The sequence below is a fragment of the Typopeltis vanoorti genome, chromosome 2 (genome assembly GCF_054136105.1).
Source record: "Typopeltis vanoorti isolate ZY-2024b chromosome 2, IOZ_Tvanoo_1.0, whole genome shotgun sequence".
Classification (NCBI taxonomy): domain Eukaryota; kingdom Metazoa; phylum Arthropoda; class Arachnida; order Uropygi; family Thelyphonidae; genus Typopeltis; species Typopeltis vanoorti.
This window is the reverse complement of record NC_143550.1, coordinates 175,060,378-175,087,343: the sequence shown is the minus strand read 5'-3', so window position 1 is coordinate 175,087,343 and position 26,966 is coordinate 175,060,378. Positions and strand designations below refer to the sequence as shown.

Here is a 26,966-nt window from a genome sequence, read left to right as displayed (position 1 = left end):
GTCAGTGGGATTCCAAGAAGAGAAATCTCATCATGTCTGGAAATTTGAGTGTTGTCAAAAATAATACTGGGAGAAAATGGTTCTTTTTTGTGAGAAATAAGACAGAACTCGGCTCTGTCTTATTTCTCACAGAATGCATGGATCTTGGATATTATGTATGTTATGATGTCTTGCATTCTAATTGCATATAATGTCCAAGATCCAGGCATACTAAGTTTTGAATAGAACAATAGTACAACGTTGTTGAGTTATTTTAAATGTTTCTTACTACTGATACCATTAGTTTACATGTAAATTCAGCTACTGTAGTTTTATTTCATGCTTCTGAAGGTGTACTATAATGCACATGAAACTAGTTGTGATTTTATTCAACCAACATCCTCCATGTAATAAATATATCAGATATTAATTATAACAGGTTTTTCATCCTCAGAAATCTTCAAAGCACTATTTTTATAATGATTTTAGTTTTTGCTTTTGAGATATGCTGGACATAAATGAATGTTTAAAAATGTGTATTTTGTTCCAAGTAGTTAAAATAATTCTGAATATTATTCAGAGCTTTTAAATATTATTTTTGACTATTACAAGCTCTGAATAATATTTACATTTATTTAAATATTATTCAGAGCTTGTAATAGTCATGTGTAGATGATGGATATCATTTTTTTAGATGTCAGAAGAAGGCAATGGTGTTGTAGGGATATCAAATATGTTGACAATGACCCGAATTCACAATGCTGTTGGTTCAGTTTCTGCTATGAGAAGGTCAGGTGATTTTAACATTTATTATTGTTATCATTGTTAGTGGTCATGGTATTATCATTATGCCTGCTATATTTTGTCTTAAATTCAGCCACTCTCCTATAGTGTATTCCACCATCCTATATCTCTCCAAGCAAAAAAAAAAAAAAAAAAAAAAATCCCACTCTCACTCCTGTATACAACTTCCTAAGATTGATTATTCACAGAATGAAAACTGAAGGGAGGGAGAACAGTAATCTTCTTCCTTTACAGATGATGTGAATCTGGGAAGGGCTATTAATGAAGGATTATTTATTTTCCCACCTTTCCAAAGCTTCTTCAAATCCTTTAGGAAGATATGCATAAGCTGGATGGGTGCAAATGAATGGTGATGTCAGTTTAATGCAACAAAATGTAAGGTCTTGAAATTTGTGATCTATTAATGGGAAAATGCAAAATCTATTTGTTGAACTATACTAGAAGAGGAGTCTTTACCACCTCTATCGGTCTTGGTATTCATCACTGTGCAAAACATCCTATTGCTGTTAATGCTAAAATTTGTGCTGAATGTGCAAAGGCATGGTGGACTGTTTAGGAGACATATCTTCTTTTTTCCATGAAGCTTCATTAGCTACAAAAGATATAGCCCATATTGATGAAGTTTTGGCAGAGGTTCTGCCTAGGCAGACAAATAGTTGCAATCAGATTGCATTGTAAATTACCAACATACAGAGAACTACTGATGCAGTTATGGACATCTATATGAGAAGATCCCACAAGAGCTGGTAATACCTCTGGACCTCTTACTCCATCATTATTATCTCAATAGAGGAGTAGGAGCCAATACAATTCCATCTCTTCTTCAACTATGCTTTACAGAATCAGCCTACTCTGTAGGCTGATTCTGTAAGGCATACTTGAAGCTAGTATGCTTGTATAGCTGGTATAAGGTATACTTGAATATACATTGCTACTCATTGAAGCATCTATTACAAAGTTGAATCATTATTTGGAGATGGAATTTTCCAGGCAACATTCTCTTCCTGGTTAGTATCGTATCATCATCTGTTCAATCCAAGTAAAAACAGAGAAAGTATCTTTATGCCCAAATGCAGGCTTTATATAAGAACAGAAGTCTTTGTGCTAGAACAGTACTCAATAGAGCATCTCTTCAAAGTGAGATGCATGAGGAGTTTGTCTGCTTTTGGAGGGATATCTTTTCCACTCTGTTACCATACCTATCTGATTTAGTCCTTCCTTCTATTTCAAGGTCCATTCCAGAAGCAGAACTTTTCCATCCATCTTCTTATTATAAAATAAAGTCTTCACTTTCAGCTACTTCATCAGATGTGGGACCAGATGGCTTTACTACTGCAGAGCTTTGGCAGGTTCATCTGCTAATATTGCAAGATGTAATTGATTTTCTTCAGCTTACCAAATGTCTACTATCATATCAAGAACAGTGTTCACTCCAAAGAAGGTAGATGTATCTGTACCCTCTGACTACTGTCCAATTAAAGTTATTCCTATTTTCTTACATCTCTTTCATAAAGTGTTAGCTAAACATCTTTGGTTATACATCCAACATGTTTTAGGCAGAGAGCCTTCATCCCTTTGGATAGCTCTGCTGAGAATGTTCTTTTGTCTCTTCTCTCTGAATCCCGATGCCAACGTCGGTCTCTCTTTGTGGCATACCTTGATCTCCAGAAGGCCTTTGACAGTGTCTCTCTTCAAGCTATACTTTCAGCTCTGTCTATTGCATTATGTTCAGAAGCTTTTCTTACCTATGTATCAGAGATTTACTCTGCAAATTCCCTTACTATCATCCTGGGCTTCAAATCAGCACAAGTCCCACACTTAGGGTGTATGCCAAGGAGATCCTTTCTGTCTCCTATTTTCTTCAGTGGTGTCATTGATAAGTGTCTTTGCTCTCTTCCAACCCATGTTATTTACTTTCTTAACACACAACTACCGTTAATGCTATAGCATTCACTAATGACCTTATACTTAGCCTCTACTAGAGAAAGCTTGAAGGAACTCCTCAACCAAGCAGTCTACTTCTTTCAAGTTTGAGACCTAAATATTAATGTGGCAAAGTCAAGTATTCTTCTATTGTCCCCTCAAGTAAAATAAGAAATTGAAGATTGAGAAGTTTGAGTTTTCCTGCATGACATGTCCTTATATTCTATTTTTGGTTCTGCAGGTAGTGTTTTCTTTCGAGGCTCTTTATTCTGAATTATTTCCTTCTTCTTAAACTCTACCATAGATTAGTCATAGGTAAAGTCTCTCTCTCTCAGTACTGTCCCAGATGTATGTAGCAGTCTGTTTGTGGTTACATCTTCCTCAAAATGTGCCACTAGCATTTTCTCATGGCACTGTAAACTATGGAAGTCTTGGACTTCTCTCGTTGAGATGGTCAGTGCCTAAATTATATTTCTCCAGATTACAGAAATTTTTTAACACCACTTAAGAAGTATGTCTTGCTGCCTCTAGGACTTTATGTATTTTTATGATTATCGACATACCTCTGGATAGGTGCTTAATGGAAGGACACTGATTACAACTCCTCGTAATCAGTGTCTCAGCTTTTAGTCAGCAGAATAAATGAAATGGGCTTTAATGCACCAGCTGCATCCATCCTACAGAGAACTCCCTCACTCCTTGCCTGGTTTTGAATATATAAATTTAATTGGGACAAGAACCAATGCTCTGCTGACTCAAGCTCATACAACTTAGGGAAGAATTGATGACAAGTACTGCTGAGCAGGCTATCAGAGTATAGGAACTTTTGCTCATGTTGCTGTTGTTTTTGCTTAGGTGGAGTACATGTCAGAGGACACAATGCAATAGTGAAGGTTATAAAGAATAGGTTGAAGAAAAAAGGTTGGATAACAGTAGTAGAATCCCACTATAGGACTAACGTTTGATTCAGGAAGCTTGACTTTGTAGTAAAGAGAACAGATGAGTTAGTCATTATTGACATACAAATTGTGGGTGATGGGCAGCCACTCACTAACCTCCATCATGAGAAAGTTGCCTACTATGTTGAACATGAAGACTTGATATGGCTACTTTAGGAAGAACACCGCATCATATCAGAATTTATCTCTGCAACTGTATCCTTTGAACCTTCGTAGCTCAGTCAGTATAGACGATCTTTGGTCGGAAAGACCTAGGTTCAATTTCCATCAGTAACACGAGGAATCTTTATCTGGTCTCTTTTGACTAAAGGTGAGTTAGCTGGTCTCATAAGGAAGGGTTTTTTTTTCACCAGGAAACTGCAGTTTTTCATCCCCTAGAGCAGGCAAACTGGCCCTGTGAACACACATGAATTACCATCATGAATACATCCCAGCCATATGCTGGTCCTGAGCCCAGATAAAATTGGGGGGTGAGGAAAGCAGTGGTGAACTACCCTGTAAAAAAAATCTCACCACGAATTCTTTGTGGGCAATGCCTACAAAGTCACCTACAGTCAGAAACAACTGAAAGGGAAAATCAGATCAGATTATATCCTTTAAAGGTGTATGGTGTCAGCAGAATTATATGGACTTACTAAGCTTTGGACTCTCATTTCAAGATACTCTCTTTTCATGTCTTGCAGGGCACACTGGAAGCATGGAGGACTTACCAGCTTGGTTGGCCGAGTGGTTAATGTACCTGCTCTCCAGCCAAAAGGCTGTGGGTTCGAATCCTGCCATGAGCATGGATGTTTTTGATTGTCTGTGAAAATAATAGTGGTGATGGTGGACAGTAGATGGCGTTGGTGTATATGAGGTGGTTTGTAGATGAGGTTGAGTGGTGGAGACGGAGAGTTGTAGAGTAGGTTCCCTTCCTCGATGAGTCTTAGGACTCCCTGGAAGTGTCAAATAATAATAATAATAATAATTATAATATTGTTGGGAGGACTTAGGCCTCTTCTGGTCCTACATGTGGGACCATAGTATGAGCATAGTTTTCAGTGCAAAGTTAGAAAAATAACTTTAGCAAGGGATCTTAGGATGATAATCAATAGAAATTTGAAGTTTTGAGTACATATCATGAAAGCGGTGAAGGTAAACCCAGAGGATTGTTGCAACACCGAGAAGGATGTTGACCAGTAAAGATATGAGTGGTGATTTCATTGTCTAAAGCTCAGATCAGACCACATTGGATTTTGTGCTCAGATCTGGTCACCAAGATTTGAAGGAAATAAATTAACCTTTGAGAGGATACAGCAACAGATAAGAAAAATGATATCAGGACTGATATTAGTTAAGAGGATAGGCTGAGGACATGTAGACTGCAGAGTTTGATGGATAGAAGATGAAGAGGTGATATGATGGAGACATTTAAACTGTTGAAAGTAATTACAGGTAGGACTTTGTGTTGTATAATATAGGCCTCCCACAATGAGTTTTGTGACTACCCGGAGATCCTGAACTTAATAATAATAAATAATTCAACTCAACAACTTTTTTTTTTTTTGGAACCCAACACAAATCTAAGGTTCAGGATAACGTTAAGTATTTTTCTTTCTTTTATTATATCACTCCTATACACTAGAGGCTGCAAAGCCCTCAGAAAGTAAATGCTATGTGTGGTTTTTGGGCCAAGAGCAAAGTAATCTATTGATATTCTTCTTAACAAGCTGAAGGTTGCAGTCCTTGGGAAATACTTCACTTGGAAGTATTTCCCAAGGAAGGTTTTTCCACAGAATGAGGTAGAGAAAGAGAATAAAAGGCAGCTGGGAGTAAGAGGTTTGGTTAGTCTGCAGTTCAACTGGAAAATGATTTTGGGCAGCTGTTGCTCATGTTCCTATAGATTTAGCAGGAATAGAAGGCATATTGCTAGTTCTGCTGAACAGTATCCATAGAAGTAGTTGTAGAAGAGACAGAGTGCAGAAATTCTGACTCTCAGACAGTGGCTGGAGAGTCTCTCTTTTGAACTGCATCAATAATTTTAAGAGAGGTCCAATATCGCAAGTTTGGATGGATCTGAATTTATGGATGAGTAAAGAGTTGGAAAAGAAACATATACATTTGATTTGAAGACCGTATTGTTTTTCTTGGGAAACACATAACAGGAGAGATTGTTATGGAATATAGTGGTAAAAGGAATGAAAAAAAAAAAAAAAGGAGGAAGAGAAACTTGTTCTGTTAGCCTGGAGTTTAACTGTGAATAGGTGTTTGGTAGCAGCTGCATGTGTTTCAATGGATTTAGTTGAAAGAGAGAGAGAGAGACACTGGAAGAATTATCAATACTAGTTCATACAAACAATTACCACAGAAATAAATATTTATAGAAGATACATGCTGGAAACCATATATTTGTCTATTCAGTCAAGTATTTTTCTGGAGTGATTATGGGCACCATCCCAAATATGAGAAACAAAAGAGAAATCCTAGCTTTTTTTGGATGCCAAGGAGGTCCAAAATAATGGAATAATTACCATGACATCAAGTAGCCCTTGATGTCAGGTTAATTCCAAAAAGAGAAATCTTATCTTTTCTAGAAATTTGAGTAATACTGAGTAATAATTTTAGTAATATCGAAGGTAATACTGGAACAAAACAATTATTTTTGTAGGAAATAAGGTAGAACTGTGTTTTGCTAGCATGAAACTGACAAGATTATCTGAATTCCATTGAAGAATGACTTGGAGATCAGTTGTGGTGATTTATATAGTTCAGTGTTTAGCAAATGAAAAGGAGGAGAGCACTTTGATGTCATCAGCAAAAAATGTATATTGGGTTGGCAGTCAATTTGAGCAGGCCACTGATATACAGAAGGAAGATGGGTGAGAGAGAGAGAACATTACTTTATGGAATCCCAGCAATAGTTTTTTCTTATCCTTTATTATCTATGAACTAATGGAGTTCCATAAAGTAATGTTCTCTCACCTGATAACCCAGTTGCAAAAGTTAGGATAAACCAAATGATGTGAGCTTACTTACCAGGTCTTTATGCCAGACAAGTTCAAATGCCTTGGCAATATCAAGTGCAACACTATTTGAGATTCACCAGCATTTTACGTGGTATTTTTACAGAGATGGGTGATATATGTAAGCAGATCACCTGTTGATTAGCAGCACTGGAATCCATACTGGCAATTGTTCATTGTCGGGTACCTTCAAGGTAGTGTATGAGTTGAGTGTTGATGGTTCTCTCCATTACGGTCAAGAGAATTTAGGTGAGAGATAAAGAGAGAGAGAGAGAAAAAAAAAAATTGGACTGTAGTTTGATGGTAAGGATTTGTCACCCTTCTTGGGTTAGCACGGCTAATTTCCAGGCTGTGTGATAGATATCAGTGGAATAAGAGAGCATAAAAAGCCAACATAGGACAGGAGTCAGCTCTGGGATATAAACTTTCAGGACAAATGGAGGATTGCTGTCAGGACAAGGAGATTTTTGTTGTCTAATTTGGATAAGATCTTTCTGCTCTCTTTCTGACAAAAGGATGTAGAGGACATTGAGTATATTGAGCATTTGGAATAGTTGGGAGCAGGGGGGGGGGGGGCATTTACCAAGATCAACTATGCATGCATTTAAGAAAAAATATGAGGCCAGGAGATTGTCTTTTTCTGTGAGTGATGATGCAATAGAGTTATCTGGTGCAATAACAGTGGAAGGCGTGTCGGGTAAATGTTATGACCAATTGTTTTTCGCAAGAGGCCAGAAAGCTTGGTTGTCATTTGGACATGAAGCAAGTCCTGCTTTTTGATCTTTTAAAATCAGTTTTGGATATGTTCATAGTTTTCTTGCAGCTGTTTCAGGCTTTGGAATAAATGCAAAGGAAGATGGAGATTTTGATGCAAGTCAGTTACAGTATGTTCAATTCTTCACTTGTACAGTCTTGGTGATAGAAGACCATACAGACTTCAACATTTGAAGAAACAAGACTTAGGCAGAAGATGGAAGTTTAGAATGGTATGGGGAATGATTTTTCCATACTAGTAAGGATTATTTTAGTGATATGTTCAGAACATATGCTTAGTATGAAAGCCAAAAACAATAGCCAGCCATGGGAACAAGGCATAAAAGTTATGTAGGTCATCCCACTTGGTATTGTCATAATGCCAAAATACTCTTGATTGAGAATGGCCTTGTGAGCATTCTTTCATGAGAGGAGATAAGCTCTAGACTGCAGTCCGAGTTACCTAGAGGATATACAACATTCACAGTGTACTTGGAAGAGCCACTGGTGAGGAAGGGATCCAGAGCATTTGATAGGTGGTTGTGGGATATTTGGTATTCTGGTAGATTGTCTAGTATTGTAAACAATTTATGTCACGTCATTAGTGATGGCAAATATCTTAGTATCTGTACATTCTTGGTTTGTGCAATTGGAGGAAGAAAGTCAGTTGGTGTTGTGACAATTAAAATCTCTGAGGAACATAAGTTTGTTGTTAGGAAAGTGGGAAGGTGACAATAAATTAAAGTGCCAAGAAATTATATTCTTGATTTGATCCTTTATCCAAACGTAAGCAAATAAAAATTTGCACATGAAGTAACATTGTGACAGGGCTACTTGTCATAGAGGCTAATGATTTCACATCAATTGCTTAGTATCCCATAATACAATGCACATATCCTTATGGACATGTATAATGTTGTACATTATGGAAAGGGCCACTACCCAGACAGGTTTCAACCTTTATTGAAGTCTCATCGGTGGGTGCAAGACCCAGAAGTGATACCAAGGTTGAAGTAATGGTGAAGTCATATTTCCATATACAAGTAATCAAAAGGTGTCACACCTTATTATCAAAATACTCTGGATTAGAGAAAGATGTTTGAAAGTTTATTCACTTGGTTATACTATAAATTAATGATGCCAAGAAATTATATTCTTGGTTTTATCTATTTGGATAAGATCTTTCTACTCTCTTTCTGACAAAAGGATGTAGAGGACATTGAGTATTGAGCATTTGGAATAGTTGGGAGTGGGGGGGGAGAAACGTTTACCAAGATTTTATCCAATAGTGGCTCTTCCCATAATGCATACATATCTATAAGGATATGTGCATTGCATTATGGAATACTAAGGCAATTAATGTGAAGTCATTAGCCTCTTTATACAAGTAGCCCTGTCGTAATGTTATTTCACATGCAAACTTTGTATATATTTGGATAAAGGATTAAACCAAGAACAGTTGGATTGAAAGTACAGAAACAAAGAAGAATGAATGAGAGTGAAAATGAGAAGAGGGGGTCGAGAGTTAGAAAGTTAGAAAGATTTAATGATAGAGAGAATGTGTCGCGAGATTTGGAAGTTGAATTGGATTGGATGAAGCAAGAAATGGATGCAGAATGAACTTAAGAAAATTCAGGTTAAAACTATTAAAATAAATCATGATGGCATGAAAGAGTTAAAAAAAGATGAGCGAGTGGCATTGTATGATGACTCCATTATTAAAGGTGTGCTAAAGGATAGAATGCACAAAGTATGTTTTCCAGGCGGTAAAATGAATAGAGTGATTAAGGCATTGGATATGAGGCAGGAGCGAGCAAAAGAGTTAATAATATTAATTAGTACGAATGATTTGAGAGAGGACAAAGAGCGTGTCAGAATGGATATCAGGAGGCTGCTTGGTAGGATAAAAGAGAATAGTGTGACAGGAAGGGTAGTCAGTGTTTTGCCTAGGTATGACTGTGGTGAAATGAGGCGGAGAGCAAGGATTATGAATGATATACTGGCTGAAATGTGTGAGGAGATGGGAGCACAGTTTGTTAATGTGTGGAATGAGTTTGAGGGACAAAGTGAGCTGTATGGGAGCAATGGACTGCATTTGATTGGATATGGTGTGAGTTGCTTGGAGAGAGAAGTGAATAGAAAGAATGAACCAGATCGAGAGGGGAGTGATGTGGAAGAGCAGGAGAGTAAGACAGGAGAGATGGAAGAAGTGGATATCAATGGGGAAGTGAGTGGTAAGAGTATAGAAAATGAGAGAATGGGTGTGCAAGAGGAGCAGGGAAACGGGGAGGCTCAGGGTGGACAGGGATACACAGCATGAGAAAGGTGGATGCTCCAAGAGGAGGTGAGAGCATGTGTAGACAGGAAAGGAATGGCATGATCAGGGATCAAGAGGAAACAGTTGGAATTAAAAAGGGTTCTAAAATGAAGAAGCAGAAAGGGAAATGGCCCCAGTCTAGCATGGAGAGATCACATCGAGTGAGTGGTATCAGTGGAACTAGCTGTAGATCCAGAAATGAGCTGTTGTGTTTGTATACCAATGCTAGAAGTATAAGAAACAAGGCAGATGAAATGGTTGCACTAATTGTGTCTGTTCACCCAAGTAGGGAGAAGTAGGGAGATTCTTGTTCCATTGTATAAGGCTTTGATTAGGCCATACATGGACTATTATGCATAGATTTGGTCACCGGGTTTTCAGAAGGATGAAGAGATGTTGGAATGGATCCAAAGGCGACTGACTGAGGAAGTTTCTGACCTCTGGGATGTCGAGTATGAGGAAAGATTGAGAAGATGTAATTTGCAGAGTCTGGTGGAGAGGAGGAAGAGGGGAGATATGAGAGACCTACAAGTTGGTAAGGGGTTGTTATAAGATCAATGGTGGAGAAGTTCTACAGAGAATAATGGGAGATCAGGGGAGAACCAGAGGTCATCCCTGGAAACTGTATAAAGAGGGTGTGAGTAGGGAAGTGAGAGGCAGGTTTTTCTTGTGCAGAGTTGTGAATGATTGGAATGCCTTGCCTGAGAGTGTGCTGTCTGCAAGGAGTTTGAGTGTGTTTAAGGCTCTGTATGATCAGATGTGTGTGTGATAAAAGGACCTCCGTGACGAATCTTCGACTCCATGAGGTCTTGGGATAATAATAATAATAATAATAATATGATTTCTTGGCATCTTTAATTTATAGGGAAGTTGACAAGTGGAGTACACAGGGTTCTTTTCTAGGAGTACTGTTGTTTAATTTATATCAGTAATATAGTTCAATGTTTGAGAGGAGATATTCAATTGTTTGCTGATGATGCTAAATTAGGAAGAGCAATCAGGAATTTTTTCTGTTATATTGTTGCAAGAGTATTTGAATTGATTGATGCTTTGGGCTGAAAAATGGGACATATCATTTCAGTGTTACTAAGTATAAAATCAAGCACTTTGGCAGAGCAGATAGAATCAGGTTTATCATATTGGAGAAACTTTGCTACAGGAGGCCGAGCAGATGAAGGACCAAGAGATCTTGATGGATAGGGAACTGAATTTTAGCAGACATATTGCAAAAGTTATAAAGGTTATCAACAAAAAAAAATCTGCTGTAATGCAAAGAACCTTGACAAATACAGATAAGGAGGTAATATTTCCACTGTATAAGGCAGAAATCCAGATGTGGACATCAGTACCTTATAAAGAAGAATGATAACTTCCTTATCTTCCTTATTAGGCCAGATGTTGGTGGACTGAGTGGTGGAGACGGCTGTAGAGCGGGTACCCTCCCTCGATTAGTCCTTGAACTCCCTGGAGGTATCAAATAATAATAATGTTAATTTCTGTGCACAGATTATAGAATTGTATGTGAGATACCGCCTGTATTTGAATGAGGAAGGAAGTAGGCATCTGGAGAGATTGCTGTTCTGAACGAGTCAGTGTATCCCAGTGTGGATGGTAGCAGGGGTGGCCTCTTGTGGGGATGGGTACTTGGGTGAAAGAGGGTGACATCAGGTAACACTGAGCCCAGTGAAGTCTAGAGGGGATAATGCTGGGTATAGAAACAATGGCATTTGTATGCTTTATACCAATGGCTGGAGTATTCAAAATAAGGGAGAGGAATTGGTGGCACTGATAGCTTCAGCCTGGCCAAAGATTATTGGGATCACAGAGACATGGTTGACAGAAGAGGATATAATAACAGGAATAGAAGTAGCAGGGTACAGCAATTTTTCGCCAGGATAGAAAAGAAAAGCGTGGTGGTGGAGTACTGCTTATGATAAGTGGAGTACTGCTTAGGTACTCTAAGAGTAGAGGCTTTGGAAGGCAGTGACACTAATGATGTTGAAATCATATGGTGTGAGGTAGAGATAGGCAAGATGGGATATTTAGTAGGGTGTTGCTACAAACCAAGGAGCACAGAGGGTGGGGACCTGGAGATGTTGAGACAGTTGAGCGTGGCAAATGCAAGAAGAACGATTGTTATGGGAGATTTTAACTACAGCAGTATAGATTGGGGAAAGGAAGATGCATGTAGCAATAAGGGAATGGAATTTCAAGAATTCTTGAGGGACAAATGTCTTAGGCAATATGTAAAAGAGGGAACAAGAAGTTCAAGAGTTTTGGATTTGGCTGTAGCATCAGAAGAGCTGATAATAACTGAGATGACATCTCTCCCACCAGTTGGAGAGAGTGACCATATGGTTTTGACTTAGAAAATGAATAGACATGCAGGAGTATCAAAGAGATGGGAACTTATGTGGAATTATAAAGCAGGTGATTATAATAGTCTTAGGCGTCAACTTCGGGAAGTTTCGGGAAGGGAGGAATTGGAAGGCCGGGATATTATTAGTGCTTGGGAAATTGGAAAGGAATATTTGTTAGCAGCAATGGTAAGCTGTATTCCACGAGTGAAGAAGAGGACACAATTTTGAGTAAAGTGGATGACAAACAATATTAAACAGGAGCTACATGCAAAAAAGAGGCTATAGAAGAGACATAAGGAGACAGGTGAAGAGAAGATGCATAAAGAATATCAGACACAGGCAAGAAGAGTGACTAGTCTGGTAAGGAAGGCGAAACTGGAATATGAGAAAAGATTGGCCCTTAGATCCAAGGAAAATCCTAGGAAATATTTTAGCTATGTGGCCAGTAGGAGGAGAAATTACTGTGGAAGAATGATATTGTGGGATAAAAATAGGAATAAAGTTACTGATGCAGAGGACATAGTGGAATTGTTCAATGAACAACTTTATTGGAGTATTTCAACGAGGAGTCAATTTGAATACTAGAGGGATAGAGCAGGTTCGAGGTTTAGAGGTGCAGGAGGAGAGTGTGTTCCACATACTGAGTACTTTGGATATTAGTAAAGCTGTGGGATTGGATGGTATTTCATCACGAGTTTTGAGAGAATGTGCTAAGGAACTGAGTGTGCCCTTGACTTGGCTTTTCAATGAAAGTCTAGCTGCGAGAAAGGTGACCATGGAATGGAAGGAAAGTAAGATAGTGCCATTGCATAAGGGTGGTAACAGACTGGAAGTGTCTAATTATATGCCAGTCTGTGTGTCATCAGTAGTTGTTAAGATCTTGGAGAAAGAATGAGGGACCGTATACAACATTGGGCAGATGAGGGTAATGTTATCTGTGAGAGTCAACATGGATTTGTGAAAGGACGTTCTTGTTTTAGCAATATGCTAGCCTTTTATAATAAAGTTACAAGAACATTAGATGAGGGAAAGGCATATACTGCAATTTTATTAGACTTTGCAAAGGCATTTGACAGGGTGCCACATGATAAGCTGATATTCAAGTTGCAGCATGTGGGTCTGAATGTTAGATTGGTCAATTGGATTCAGATTGGCTGTCTGATAGGCATCAGAGAGTTGTGTATGGTAGAGCAATATCAAAGCGGCAGAAGGTTACAAGTGGAGTTCCACAGAGCTCAGTACTGGGACATATATTGTTTAACCTTTATATCAATGACATTGTCCGTGGATTGCAAGGGGATATTCGGTTGTTTGCGGATGATGCGAAGCTGGGAAGGGTTATTAGTAATAATGCAGATGTGGTAGCCCTGCAAAAGGATTTGAATAAGCTAGACAGATGGGCAAATGAACAGGGGTATCAGTTTAATGCAGCAAAATGTAAGGTCTTGAGGTTTGGGACACATCGATGGGACGCTGCATACTCTATGGACGGAATTAAACTGGAGGAAGTAGAAGAGACAAGAGATCTGGGTTTGATGATTGATAGAAACCTGAAATTTAGGGGACATATTACAAAGGTAGTGAATAACGCAGAGGATTGCTGCAATAATGAGAAGGACACTGACCTGCAGAGATAAAATGGTTATCATTCCGTTGGAGAAGACTGATCAGACCACACGTAGACTATTATTCTCAAATTTGGTCCCCAGGATTTGAAGGGGATAAATTAACTGTGGAAAGGGTACAAAAATGGATAACAAAGATGGTATTGGGACTGTACAATGTTAATTATGAGGATCGGCTGGGGGAATGTGGACTGCAGAGTTTGGTGAATAGAAGAAGGAGAGGTGATATGATTGAGACTTTTAAACTGTTGATAGGTGGTTACAGGGTTGACACTGGGGAGTTCTTTCACTTGGTTGAACAGCGAGAAGGAGTGATGACAAGGGACCCATCCCTGAAAGTTACGACAGGAAACTGTGAGCAAGGTGTGAACAAAGAGGATGAAGAGTGGTTTCTTTGCATGGAGGGTGGGTGAACCGTGGAATAAATTGCCTGATAGAGTGGTGAGAGCGAGAACGGTTGTTTCGCTCTCACCATTTAAGGAGTGGTATGATAGACTTTGTGTTTCCTAGGAGGGACCTCCCACAATGAGTCTTGATATATGTTTCCTAGGAAGGACCTCCTGCGATGAGTCTTTTGATTCCTTTGAGGACTAAATAATAATAATAATAATAATAATAATGTTGGATTTTTCTAAAGCAATGAATAGGATACTACATGAAAGGCTGTTGCATAAACTGGAGAATATGGGATAGGAATATAAACTCTTGACTTGGATCAGGGGATGGTTGACAGATAGATATCAAAAAGTGGTATACAGCAGGTGTGAATCTGCCAGATTTAAGGTGACCAGTGGTGTACCTTATTGTTCGGTCCTTGGGCTATTATTGTTCAATCTATACATTAATGACATCAAGCAGGGTCTAACATCTGATGTGTAATTGTTTGCTGATGATGTGAAGATAGGCAATGCAATCAGAGATGCTACTGATATTCAGCACATACAAAATGATTTGAATAGGCTGGAAATTTGGGCAAACAAAAATGGCTATTAGTTTAATGTTAGTAAGTGTAAAGTTGTGCACTTTGGCATAATTAGAGTTCCAGCAGCATATTATATTAGTGAGGTTATGCTACAAGAAACTGAGGAGGCAAGGGATCTTGGCATATTGGTGGATAGGAATTTGAAGTTCAAAGGTCACATAGCAAAAGTTGCAAATACAACTCAAGGATAATTGCGATGTTGAAGCAAACCTTGACATGTAAGGATAAGGAAGTAATTTTGCCTCTTTATAAGGCTTTGATAAGACCACACCTGGATTATTGTGTGCAAATTTGGTCTCCTGGCTTCCAAGGGGACAAAGAAGCTATGGAAAGGGTGCAAGAAGAGTTATAAAGATTATATCTGAATTACGGGATTTAGATTATAAGAACAGATTGTGAGTATGTGGATTGCAGACTCTGGTTAACAGGAGAAAGAGGGTGATATGATTGAGGTTTATAAACTTTTAAATGGGTGTTATAGGATATTGTCTGATGAAATTTTTCGTTATATAGAAGGTGGGGAGAGAACACAGGAGCATCCGTGGAATTTAAATTTATTTGCCGTCAAGAAAGGGGTAAGGGCTAGGGTTTTCTCCCAGAGAGCAGTGAGTGAATGGAATAGTTTGCCTTTAGGGATAGTGAGCGAATCTGGTGTAAATGAATTTAAGGGAAGGTATGACAGCTGGTTTGGGTGATTTATAGCCTCCCTCAATGAGTCTACACTCCCTGGAGGTCTCAAATAATAATAACAAAATCCAGTAGATCATTATTATTATTCAGGCCTCCAAGGAGTCAAAAGACTCATCGAGGGAGGTCCTTCCTAAGACATAAAGTCTGTCAAGACTCACTGAGGGGAGATGATCATCACATAATCATTCATTTATCTAACTCAACCATCATTCTATAATAAAAATGAGTATTACTAAGGCATATCCTATCCTTCATTGAGCACCATATTCTTAAACACCCATTCCTAAATTCTGTCTTTGACTACTTCCAAAACCTTAACCACCACCACCACCACCACTCCTGACTGATCTATAATTTGCTTGCAGTCTTGGAGCATCCTTTATGCAACAGGATATTTTGCATTCCTTCTGTTCCCTTGGGACTGACTCCACAAATTTTTCTTCATTCATTACTAATACAGTATACCCACCCTACACTAAACCAAATCTTTCATATTACCCAAATTAAACCATAGAGAAGATATTATTGCTATAATTCTTAAACAGCAATCAACCACATGGATCAAATAGCTGAAATATTTTACTTGTTCTATAAGTTCTCTATTGAGAATGCAGTTAAGTTTTTACATATTCCTGCCTACTTTCATAGTTTTGTCTTTTTATTGCTAATTTTCATGCCAAATTTGTTACTACAATTTAGTCAGACCCCCTGCAGTTCTTCTCTATCACTGGACCTCCTACTGATTTTTTGAACAAGGATGCTGCTAACTGGAATGAAAATGAGTTATTCTAGTCAGTAAAAAAGATCATTCAATGCATGAGATTTGTCAATGACACTGCTGAAAGAGGGGTGGCCTGATGGATGAATTACAACAAATTGCATACCAACAATGAAGACTAGAAGCTTTTCTTTTTTTTGGATGATCATAAGTGACTACAGGAAGAAGTATCATAACAGCAAAAAAATAACACTGCTAAAATAACAGTAACCAAGCCAGTAAATTAAAAAAAATTTAAACTTTGTATTAATCTGTTTGAATAATAGTTTCATTTTGTCATTTCCTCTATAACTGAAATTTATATTCATTTGAAAAAAAAATGTTAAAAATTACTAATTACATAAAAAATTTTAAATAATTCACTTAAGGAACTAAAGTAGATTTTTAAAATAAAACAAGAAAGTTACATAATTTTGTTGGCAGCAATATTAAAAATGAATTGTTGCAATCCCCTAAATATACTCCTAAATCGCCAGCCTGGTCGGCTGAGTGGTTAGCGTACCTGCTCTCCAGCCAAAAGGGTGTGGGCTCGAATCCTGCCATGGGAATGGATGTTTGTGATTGTCTGTGAAAATACTAGTGGTGGTGGTGGTGGTTGGCAGTAGATGGCATTGGTGTAGATGATGAAGATAGTTGCGATTAGTGGATTGATGGAGTGGTGGAGACGAAGAGTTGTAGAGTATGCCCTCCCTCAACGAGTCTTTGGACTCCCTGGAGGTGTTACGTAATAATAATACTCTAAATTGATTAAAATTTTCAATTTTTTTCTTCTTATTATTATTGAGCAGGTGCCTCATATACAAAATTCAAAGCATTTAAAAGCTATTTTTAAGAAGTATCCTACTGTATTTCCCTTGTCCAACACATTTGTCACCTTGTTGTAATACATAAAATTTGGTAAAACATGATCTCCATTTTACAAACTTATACTGACCATAACAGAGAATACTGGTGTTATTAACTCATTTCTGAATCTCAATTCTCACAATCTCTACAATGCCTTAACCACAACTCCAATACCAAAATTAATCTATAATTTGTAGCCTCAACCATATCCCACCTTTGCGATGTAAAGCAATTTTAACAATTTTCTCCTCTTTGCACTCCTTTGTTGGAACTTATGCTTTTTCAAGGTTTTTTTTTTAAGCAGGCATTCCAAAGCTTTTAACTCTTGGAACATTTTCTTATGACACATGTAATGATACATCATGAAGTCCTATTGTCTTATTGGCATCATTTAATTAATTCATTATATATGTCTTGCTTACTCACCAGCAATTCATCCTTTCTCATTCCCTCAACACTTGAGCATCTCATGATGTCATACTGATGTGGATGAATTACCAAGCAATTCATCATGATATTTCATCCACATGTTCTCTATAACAGATACAATCTGCCATACCCTTCCATCTCTATTCCTGTCAGGATGTCATCCTCTTCCAACCATGTCTCACTTATTCCGACAATCTTTGGGTGAACAGACGCAATTAGTGCAACCATTTCATCTGCCTTGTTTCTTATACTTCTAGCATTGGTATACAAACACAACAGCTCATTTCTGGATCTACAGATAGTTCCACTGATACCATTCACTCGATGTGATCTCTCCATGCTCGACTGGGGCCATTTCCCTTTCTGCTTCTTCATTTTAGAACCCTTTTTAATTCCAACTGTTTCCTCTTGATCCCTGGTCATCCCATTCCTTTCCTGCCTACACATGCTCTCACCTCCTCTTGGAGCATCCACCTTTCTCACGCTGTGTACCCTTGCATGACTACCACATCTTCACTATTACTAATAACCCTTCCCAGCCTCACATCATTTACAAATAACTGAACATCCCCCTGCAATCGACTGACAATGTCATTGATATAAAGGTTAAACAATATAGTACAGTAGAACCCCAAAATTACGCTGTAGGTGGGACCAACAAAAAGCACTTAAGTCAAATTTGCGTAACTCGGGGTATAATTTTGCATGTAATTTATATATTACATACAAAATATTAGTTAATTAGGACCAAAGGTTTACAAAAACACCTATATTTTTTAAGAAATACTGTATAATCATAATTGTAGTTTTCCATACATAAAAAAAAGAAAGTTCTTTCGATGTCGATGGTTTCATAAAATCTAATAGATTCGTCTAACAGCATAATGTCTATTTCTTGTCAAGCAAAATTTCTTCATAGCAAGCCAATGATTTTTTTATTCCTTGCCTTGTGGCTACAATTCGTTCCTCATTAGAATCTATGTATTCCAAAATCTGTAAACCTTTCTTAATTAAGTTGAGACCTTCTGTTAATTTTCCAATTGTCATATGCTTTTTGGTAGAACTGGATCTGAGGTTTCGGTCTCTTCAGTAGCACTTTGCTCACACATCTCTATGAGCTCGTCAATTGTAAGCTCCTTTTTATGTGAGTCTAACAGCTCACTGACATCTTAACTGTTGACTTCTAAATCTAATTGTCTGGCAAGGTTGACAACTTCTTCTATTGCCTCAGCAACTTGATCAGTTTCTGGCAACATTTCCGTTTCGCATTTAAAAAAGGATGGACAAAAATTTTTCCAGACACCGTTCAAGGGTTTTTGGGAAATTTCACCCCAAGAATCTCCGATAATCCTTACAGTATTTAAAACATTAAACTGTTTCCAAACCTCTTTAACAAACAGTTGCTCATTTTGCCTCATAGCTTCATTAGACTTGCAAACGCCATGTGTAGTACACTTTGAATGTTTTGATAACTCCTTGGTCCATTGGTTGAAGTAAGCTGGTTGTATTTGGAGGCAAGAAAACAACTTTTACACGTGGATCAAAATCAATTAAAGTTGCAGGAGGGTGACAGGTGCATTATCAATAATGAGCATAACTTTAAACGGAATTTTTTTAAACTGGCAATAACATTCAACTTCAGGTATGAAGTTGTGACCAAACCAGTCTTCAAAAATAGAAACTGTCACCTAAGCTTTAGAAATTGACTTCCAAATCACTGGCAAGCCAGCTTTCGATTTTTTTTTAGAGCTTTTGGATTTTTGGAGTGATAAATTAAGAGAGGTTTTAACTTGCAATCACCAGCTGCATTTCCACCAAGCATTACTGTCAACTGGTCTTTGGAAGCCTTATAGCCAGGAAACATTTTTTCTTCACGTGCGATGAAAGTTCTCTTAGGCATCTTTTTCCAGAACAAGCCAGTCTCGTCTACATTAAATATGGTTTGACTGCTATAGCTACCTTCCTCAATGATAGCCTTAAGTGTCTCAGGAAAAGAAGACGTAGCCTCTTTATCAGCGCTTGCCACATCTCCACTCTCCGTGATGCTGTGCCAGTTACAGTGATTTTTAAATTGGTTGAACCAACCATTACTGGCTACGAAATTTTCTTCTTTGGCCACTTCTCCAGCTTCTACTTTTAGCCTCTCAAAAATCGGCTTGGCTTGGCTACGTATTGTTGTTTGATCAACTGGACAATTTTTACTCTCACTTGATTATCACACCATAATTTAAGCATCGTTTCCATCTCACCAATAATCCCATGGCATTTGTGAATTTTGCTTGAATTCAATGATTGGCCATTTTTCACAACAGTGAGAATTCTTTCTTTATCTTTTATGATTGTTCTTACTGTGGATTCCTGTAGATCGAATTTTTTTGCTAGCTCACAAATTTTCATTCCGCCTTCAAAATCCTTAATAATGTTGAGTTTTGTTTCCAAAATCAATGTTTTTCTTTTATTGCTAGCTGTAGAATAATCGGACTTGCTTCTTTTGGATGACATTATTATTTTTTATGAGATAAAATTTTTATCCATTTTCGTGAGGATAGAAGGGGTAAAAAGTGAGGGGGAGTGCTATTGATGGTAGAGAAAGAGTTATGACCATACAAAGTAGAGATGCAAGATGGAAATACCGCCAGTGGTTTTGAGGCAGTATGGTGTGAGATAGAGGGGGATGGAATCAAATACTTGGTGGGATGTTGTTATAGACCAGGTAATATGGATGGTGGTGATAATGAAATGTATAGTCAAATTAGCCAAGCAAATAAGAAAAGGGTGATCATTATAGGTGATTTTAATTATGGCAATAGAGACTGGAATGATGAGATAGCAACTGGAAGTAAATAAAATGAGTTTCTTAAGTTTTTGAGGGATAACTACCTCAGACAGTATGTAACAGACAGCACACGAGGATTAAGGGTATCGGATTTGGACATCTCATCAGAGGATGTAATTATAAATTAGGTGTCAAATAATCCACCAATTGGTGAGAGTAACCATGAAGTGATTATCTGGGTGGTTGCCAGCAGTGCGAGGACCCCTGTGAGAAAAGGGTATATGTGGAACTACGGGGGGGGGGGGGGGGTGATTATGAAGAGCTCAGCAGACAGCTTGCAGGTGTAGCATGAAATGAGGAGTTAGCTGGAAAAGAGATCAATGCAGTTTGGGAGATTTTCAAAAACTGTTTAGTAGATGCAATGTCTAAATGTATTCCAAGAGTGAGAAAGTTAAATAAGGTAGGTGTGAGATGGATGAATAAAGAGATCAAGCATGCGATACAGAGAAAAAAAAGGGAATTGTGGAGGCAGCATAAGAGAAGTGGAAATAAACAATTTCATGAGGTCTACAAAGACCAGGCAAGGAGGGAGGGTGACTTGGTTGGTGAGAGTAGCTAAAGAGAGGCATGAACAGCAGTTAACTAATGAAGCCAAAAAAGAATCCTAGGGAGTTCTTTCGATACGTACCCAGCAAAAGAAAGAATGATTATGGAAGGATGACATTGATTGAAGAAAATGGTATAAACACAGCTGTTGCAGAATGTGTAGTGGAGATACTTAATGAGCAGTTCATAAAGATCTTTCAATCTTGTGAATGTGACTTCATGGAGAGATTGAGAGCAGTTGATGATGGGGAGGAGAGACTGACTGTAAGTGAGCAAGAGGTGTTTGGGGAGTTGAGTAAACTAGATGTAAATAAGGCTGTGTGACTTGATAATATCACCGCATATTCTGAAGGAAAGTGCTAGAGAGTTGACACCTGCCTTGACATATTTTTTTAATACGAGTCTTGCACTTGGTCAAGTTCCTAAGGAGTGGAAGGAGGGCAAGATTGTGCCACTTCGTAAAGGAGGTGATCGAACTCAAGCATCAAACTATAGGCATATCTGTGTGTCAGGTGTTGTGGTTAAGTTGTTGGAGAAGCTTGTGAGAACCAGGATCCAGAGTTGGGTTGACAACAATATTATTATCTTTGATGGACAGCATGGATTTGCTAAAGAGAGGTCATGTTTAAGTAATATACTTATTTATTACAATAAAGTGACTGCTTCCTTGGACAGAGAAGAAGGCTACATAGTAATATACTTGGATTTCGCAAAGGCTTTTGATAGAGTACCTCATGATAAGTTGACAGTGAAACTAGAGCAGATGGGGATTGGATATTAGATTAGTGCATTCGATTGGAGACTGGCTATCTGATAGGTATCAACAAGTTGTGTATGGGGGTGCGATATCCAAGAAAAGGAAAGTCACAAGTGGAGTGCTTCAGGGGTCTGTTTTAGGGCCATTACTGTTTAACTTGAATATTAATGATATTGGCGAAGATTTGGATAGAGATATTTAGTTGTTTGCAGATGATGCAAAGTTGGGATGAACCATAAAGAGTAGTGAAGATATTGTGGCCTTGCAAGAAGATTTGAATAAATTGAGTGATTGCACACGGAAATGGAGATGCGAGTTCAATGTTGCAAAATGTAAGGTTTTAAAATTTGGAAATCAAAGATGGGATGCAGAATTTATGCTTGGTGAGAATATATTGTTGGAGGAAGAGGGAATAAGAGATCTGGGGGTGATAGTGGATAAGGATCTAAAATTTAGGGGACACATCACCAAAATTGTGAAGACAACACAAAGGCTTCTGGGAATGATGCGGAGGACACTGACGTGTAGAAGTAGGGAGATTCTTGTTCGTTGTATAAGGCTTTGATTAGGCCACATATGAACTATTGTGCCCAGATTTGGTCACCAGGTTTTCAGAAGGATGAAGAGATGTTGGACAGGGTCTAAAAGCAACTCACTAAGGTAGTTTCTGAACCTCTTGAATGTTGAGTATGAGGACATATTATGAGGATGTGCAGAGTCTGTTGGAGAGGAGGAAGAGGGGAGATATGATAGAGACCTACAGGTTGGTAAGGGGTTGTTATAAGATCAATGGTGGAGAAGTTCTACAGAGAATAGTGGGAGATCAGGGGAGAATCAGAGGTCATCCCTGGAAACTGTATAAAGAGGATGTGAGTAGGGGAGTGAGAGGCATGTTTTTTCCGTGCAGTGTTGTGAATGATCAGAATGTCTTGCCAGAGAGTGTGGTGTCTGCAAGGAGTTTGAGCGTGTTTAAAGCACAGTATGATGAGATGTGTGTGTGATAAATAGACCACCCAGATGAGTGTTTGACACTATGAGGTCTTGGGGTAATCATAATCATAATAATAATAATAAAGAGGATTTGAATAAGCTAGACAGATGGGCAAATGAATGGGGGTCAGTTTAACGCAGCAAAATGTAAGGTCTTGAGGTTTGGGACGCATCGATGGGACGCTGCATACTCTGTTGGAGGAGATATACTGGAGGAAGTAGGGGAGACAAGAGATCTGGGGTTGGTGATTGATAGAAACCTGAAATTAAAGAAACATATTGCAAAGGTGGTGAAGGTAACACAGAGGATTGCTGCAATAATGAGAAGGATGCTGACCTGCAGAGATAAAAGAATTATCATTCTGTTGTATAATTTACCCTGATCAGACAACACTTAGACACTATTGTTCTCAGATTTGGTCCCCAGGATTTGAAGGAGATAAATTAACTGTGGAAAGGGTACAGAAGCAGATAACAAAGACAGTTTCATTACTGTACAATGTTAGTTATGAGGATCGACTGAGTGAATGTGGGCTGCAGAGTTTGGTGGATAGAAGGACAGGTGATATGATTGAGACTTTTAGACTGCTGAGAGGAGGTTACAGGGTTGACACTGGGGAGTTCTTTCAGTTAGTTGAACAGCATGAGGAGTGATGACAAGGGGCCATTCCTGGAAGTTACGAAAGGAAACTGTGAGCAAGAGGGGTGAGGGGTGATTTCTTTGCATGGAGGGTGGTCAAACCATGGAATGCATTACCTGATGTAGTGGTGAGAGCAAGAACAGTCAATGAGTTTAAGGAGTGGTATGATAGACTTTGTGTTTCCTAGGAGGGACCTCCACGTTGAGTGTTGATAGACTTGTGTTTCCTAGGAAGGACCTTCTGCTATGAGTCTTTTGACTCCTTTGAGGCCTAAATAATAATAATAATAATAATTATACATTGATGATGACCAATTTTTTTCTGGTCAAAATATTTGCAGTAATAATAATAATTATTATTCTTGTGAATACATGCATCTTCTTAACTTTATGATGTCACGAGTTCTATTAAAAACTTATTCTGTAATGCACTTTTCCTTACTAAATGAGCACCTTCCTAATATACAATTTAACTTCATGCAATGGATTATTACCATTATTCATTTTGTGTTGTTGCCTCAACATTTCTTTCTGTTTCAGATTTCATGCTTTGATCATTTGATACATACCTTATGCAATCTTTTGCTCTTCAGAATACATTCACACATTGAAGCTGTTAGAAAATTCTTGAGGAGATAAATTCTGCTTCATCAGAGCCAAAGAATCATTTCTCTCTTTTCATCATCATCATCAAATTCCTGATATATATATGCTCATGTGGTGTACAGGATAATTACAATAGTACTCCATGAAAATTTACACAATTACTAACTTCCGATTACCAAATCTAATATTTCTGCCTTTTAAGGTGCTTTTTACTATATCAATCTGTCTAGATTTTGCTCTTCCTCTGGGTCTTTCCTGCCAACCTGGCAAAGAATACTTGTTTTTATTATTATTATTATTATCACGGGTATCTCCATGGAGTCAGTAGACTCATCGTGGGAGACCCAAACTATCAAAACAATGCCTATCATATCTCTTTTTGAATTCATTTATAGACGAAGAACTCACAACTGAGACAGGCAAAAAATTGTTTTGCTAATCTTTCTCCTCCCATTCTGTTTACGTGACCATACTACTGAGATTAGCTCTGCTAACACATTCCTAGATGTTAACAATGTCAAGTTCTTTCCTAATATTCTCATTTTTAATGTGATGTTGCCATTGAAGCCATCTGTTCACTCCCCTAATCTTTCTCAGAACTCTAATATCTGAGGTCTGCAGTCTTTGATCAAGTGTTTTATTTCTAAACTAGCTCTCAGATCCATAAGTTAAAACTGGTTTGAGTACTGTCTTGTATATAGCTAATTTAGTGTTTCGATGGATTTCTTTTTTGTTCCATATACATTTATTCAGCTGACTTACTACCATACTAGCTTAATTAATTCTGTTGTCTATTTCCATATTTAATTTACCATCTTCACTAAAAATTATTCCTAAATAGCTGAAATGTTTTACTTATTCTTTAGGTTCACCATTCAGGATACAGTTCATGTTTTCAATGTTTTCTGCCTATTTTTATTATTTGTCTTTTTATTGCTGATTTTCATTCCAAATTTATTACAACAGTTATGCCTTTAAGTCAAGGAATCTTGCAGACTTGTACTAAATTTATTCAAAAGTATAACATTATATGCATAAAGTAAAGAGCTAAGATTAACATCACCAATTTGAATATCAGATTTAATGCCAGTTTCCTTCATAATGTGATCCTTATAGATAATGAATAACAGTGGAGATAATGTGCACCCTTGTCACACACCTGATTTTATTTTAAACCATCTTTCTGTACCTCCTTCAATTCTAACTGCTGACTTACTGCTTAAATAGAGACTACATATTTCTTGATATAATGTCCCATTTACACCATATAACTGTAGTGTTTTGAACCATTTGAACCATTGCACCTTGTCATATACCTTCTCCAGATCAACAAAACTTAAATATAAATTTTTGTTATATTCCAGGATTTCTCAACTATTTTTTCATAAAGTGAAAACCTGATAAATTACTATTAAATTGATTATTTAAATGAATCATTGTACGTTTATTTCCTGCTTAGGTTTGACTGATCTTGAAAAATCAAATATTAGAATTAGTGGAAATTCTGTTTGTATGTATATATATATATATTGATGTCTGCAAATTATATTTTAGAATTTTGAGCCTAGCAAGAGATTATAGTCAACGAAGAAAAGCATTTCAAAATGTTATTGGAAACTATCCTCTCCATATGAAAACTTTAGGAAAGATGGAAATTGAAATTCGTGGATCTCTGCTTTTGATTTTAGAAGTATGTTTTTTTTAGTACAAATTAAATATATTTTCTGTGTGTTTTTATTTAATCTTTTAGGTTTTCCTAATATATATCCTGTTCAAAACATTGACTTTTGGATAGGTTACCAGCTCTCAGAAAGATATCAGTAAGTTGTGTATGGCGACATGGTATCCCAAAAAAAGAATGTCACTAGTTGTGTGTCACATGGGTCTGTTCTGGACCATTATAGTTTAACTTGTATATTAATGAAGAGACTCCATAGCTCAGTAGGTATAGACAAAGCCCTTTAGTCAGAAAGACCTAGATTTGATTCCCATCCATCTCACGAGGAACCTTTATCTAGTCTCTTTCGATGAAAGGTGAATTAGCTGGTCTCATACAGAGGGAGGGGATTTTTTCACCTGGAAACTCGGGTTTTTCATCCCCCAGACTGGCAAACTGGCTGAACACCCACATCTACAAACATAGGACACACCAGGAAGCATGGGGCTAACCACCTTATCCTGAGTGCCTGTTAGGACTACTGATGATGATGATAATGTATATTAATGATATTGAGTTTAACTGGAGATATGTAGCTATTTGCAGATGATGCAAAGTTGGAGTAACAATGAGGAGTCAAGCAAATGTTGTGGCTCTACAAGACAATGTGAATAGACCATTTGAGTAGGCAAGTAAGTGAAGCTTCCAGTTCAATGTTGCAAAGTGTAAAGTTTGGAAATTTGGTATTGCTAAATCTTGAATGAAAGAGAATTTATAACGTATTACCTTTCATTCAGATTTAACAAGTATCTAAATTCTCGATGTAATACTTGTATATTAATAAAAAGAAATTGAATGTAAATGAAATGATAGCAATATCCTTGATTTGAAATTTGCTAAATATTGTATTATCAAATGTCTTATGTAAAAAAAAAAATGGGGGAAGCAATTTTGGAATGGGTGGAGTATGTGTTAGTATGTGAATATTAGGATAAAATCCCAGACAAGATAAGAAGATTAAATCATGACCTGAGGCCATCACTTATGCAAGGGTCTATGTTGCACGTAGTGAGTGTCTCCCGTGGACGAGAACAGGAAGCGTTGGAACAGAGTGCAGAGGAAGTGAGGTGCCGTGTGAAGGTCATTGAGGGAGTATATAGTCTTTTGGCGACACAAAAACGAGGCTTTTGCCTTTTGATTTTTGCCTCAGATCTGTTCCAGTCGTTCCCAGAGAAAGGAAGTTCCAGTGAGGTCGGGGTGAGATGAATGAGAGTGGCTATGCTGCCAAGTAGAATGCCAACGTGCATATAGATCTCAGCGTAGCAGAAGGTCAGCGTAGGCCGAGAAGGAAAGCGGAACCTCGTGGACCAACATCAGCAGCAGTGCTTCTTGAACATAGTAGGCAATGAATCGTGATCATATTCTCATATCTACCTTCCTGAAGCAAGAATCTAAGGAATGTATCAGCCAGGTAACCTTGTCAAAAA

At 37.8% G+C, this 26,966-nt stretch overlaps 1 protein-coding gene across 2 annotated transcripts in view; it reads left to right on the top strand.

The window, feature by feature from the left end:
* Positions 1–26,966, top strand: part of LOC150109682 (acyl-CoA dehydrogenase family member 11-like) — a 233,196-nt gene that overhangs the window by 136,724 nt on the left and 69,506 nt on the right. For both annotated transcript variants that reach the window (XM_090409687.1, XM_090409688.1), the window contains 2 exons: positions 674–768; positions 25,377–25,512. In XM_090409687.1, the coding sequence (XP_090265813.1) occupies positions 674–768; positions 25,377–25,512 (231 nt within the window). The remainder of the gene's footprint in view (positions 1–673; positions 769–25,376; positions 25,513–26,966) is intronic.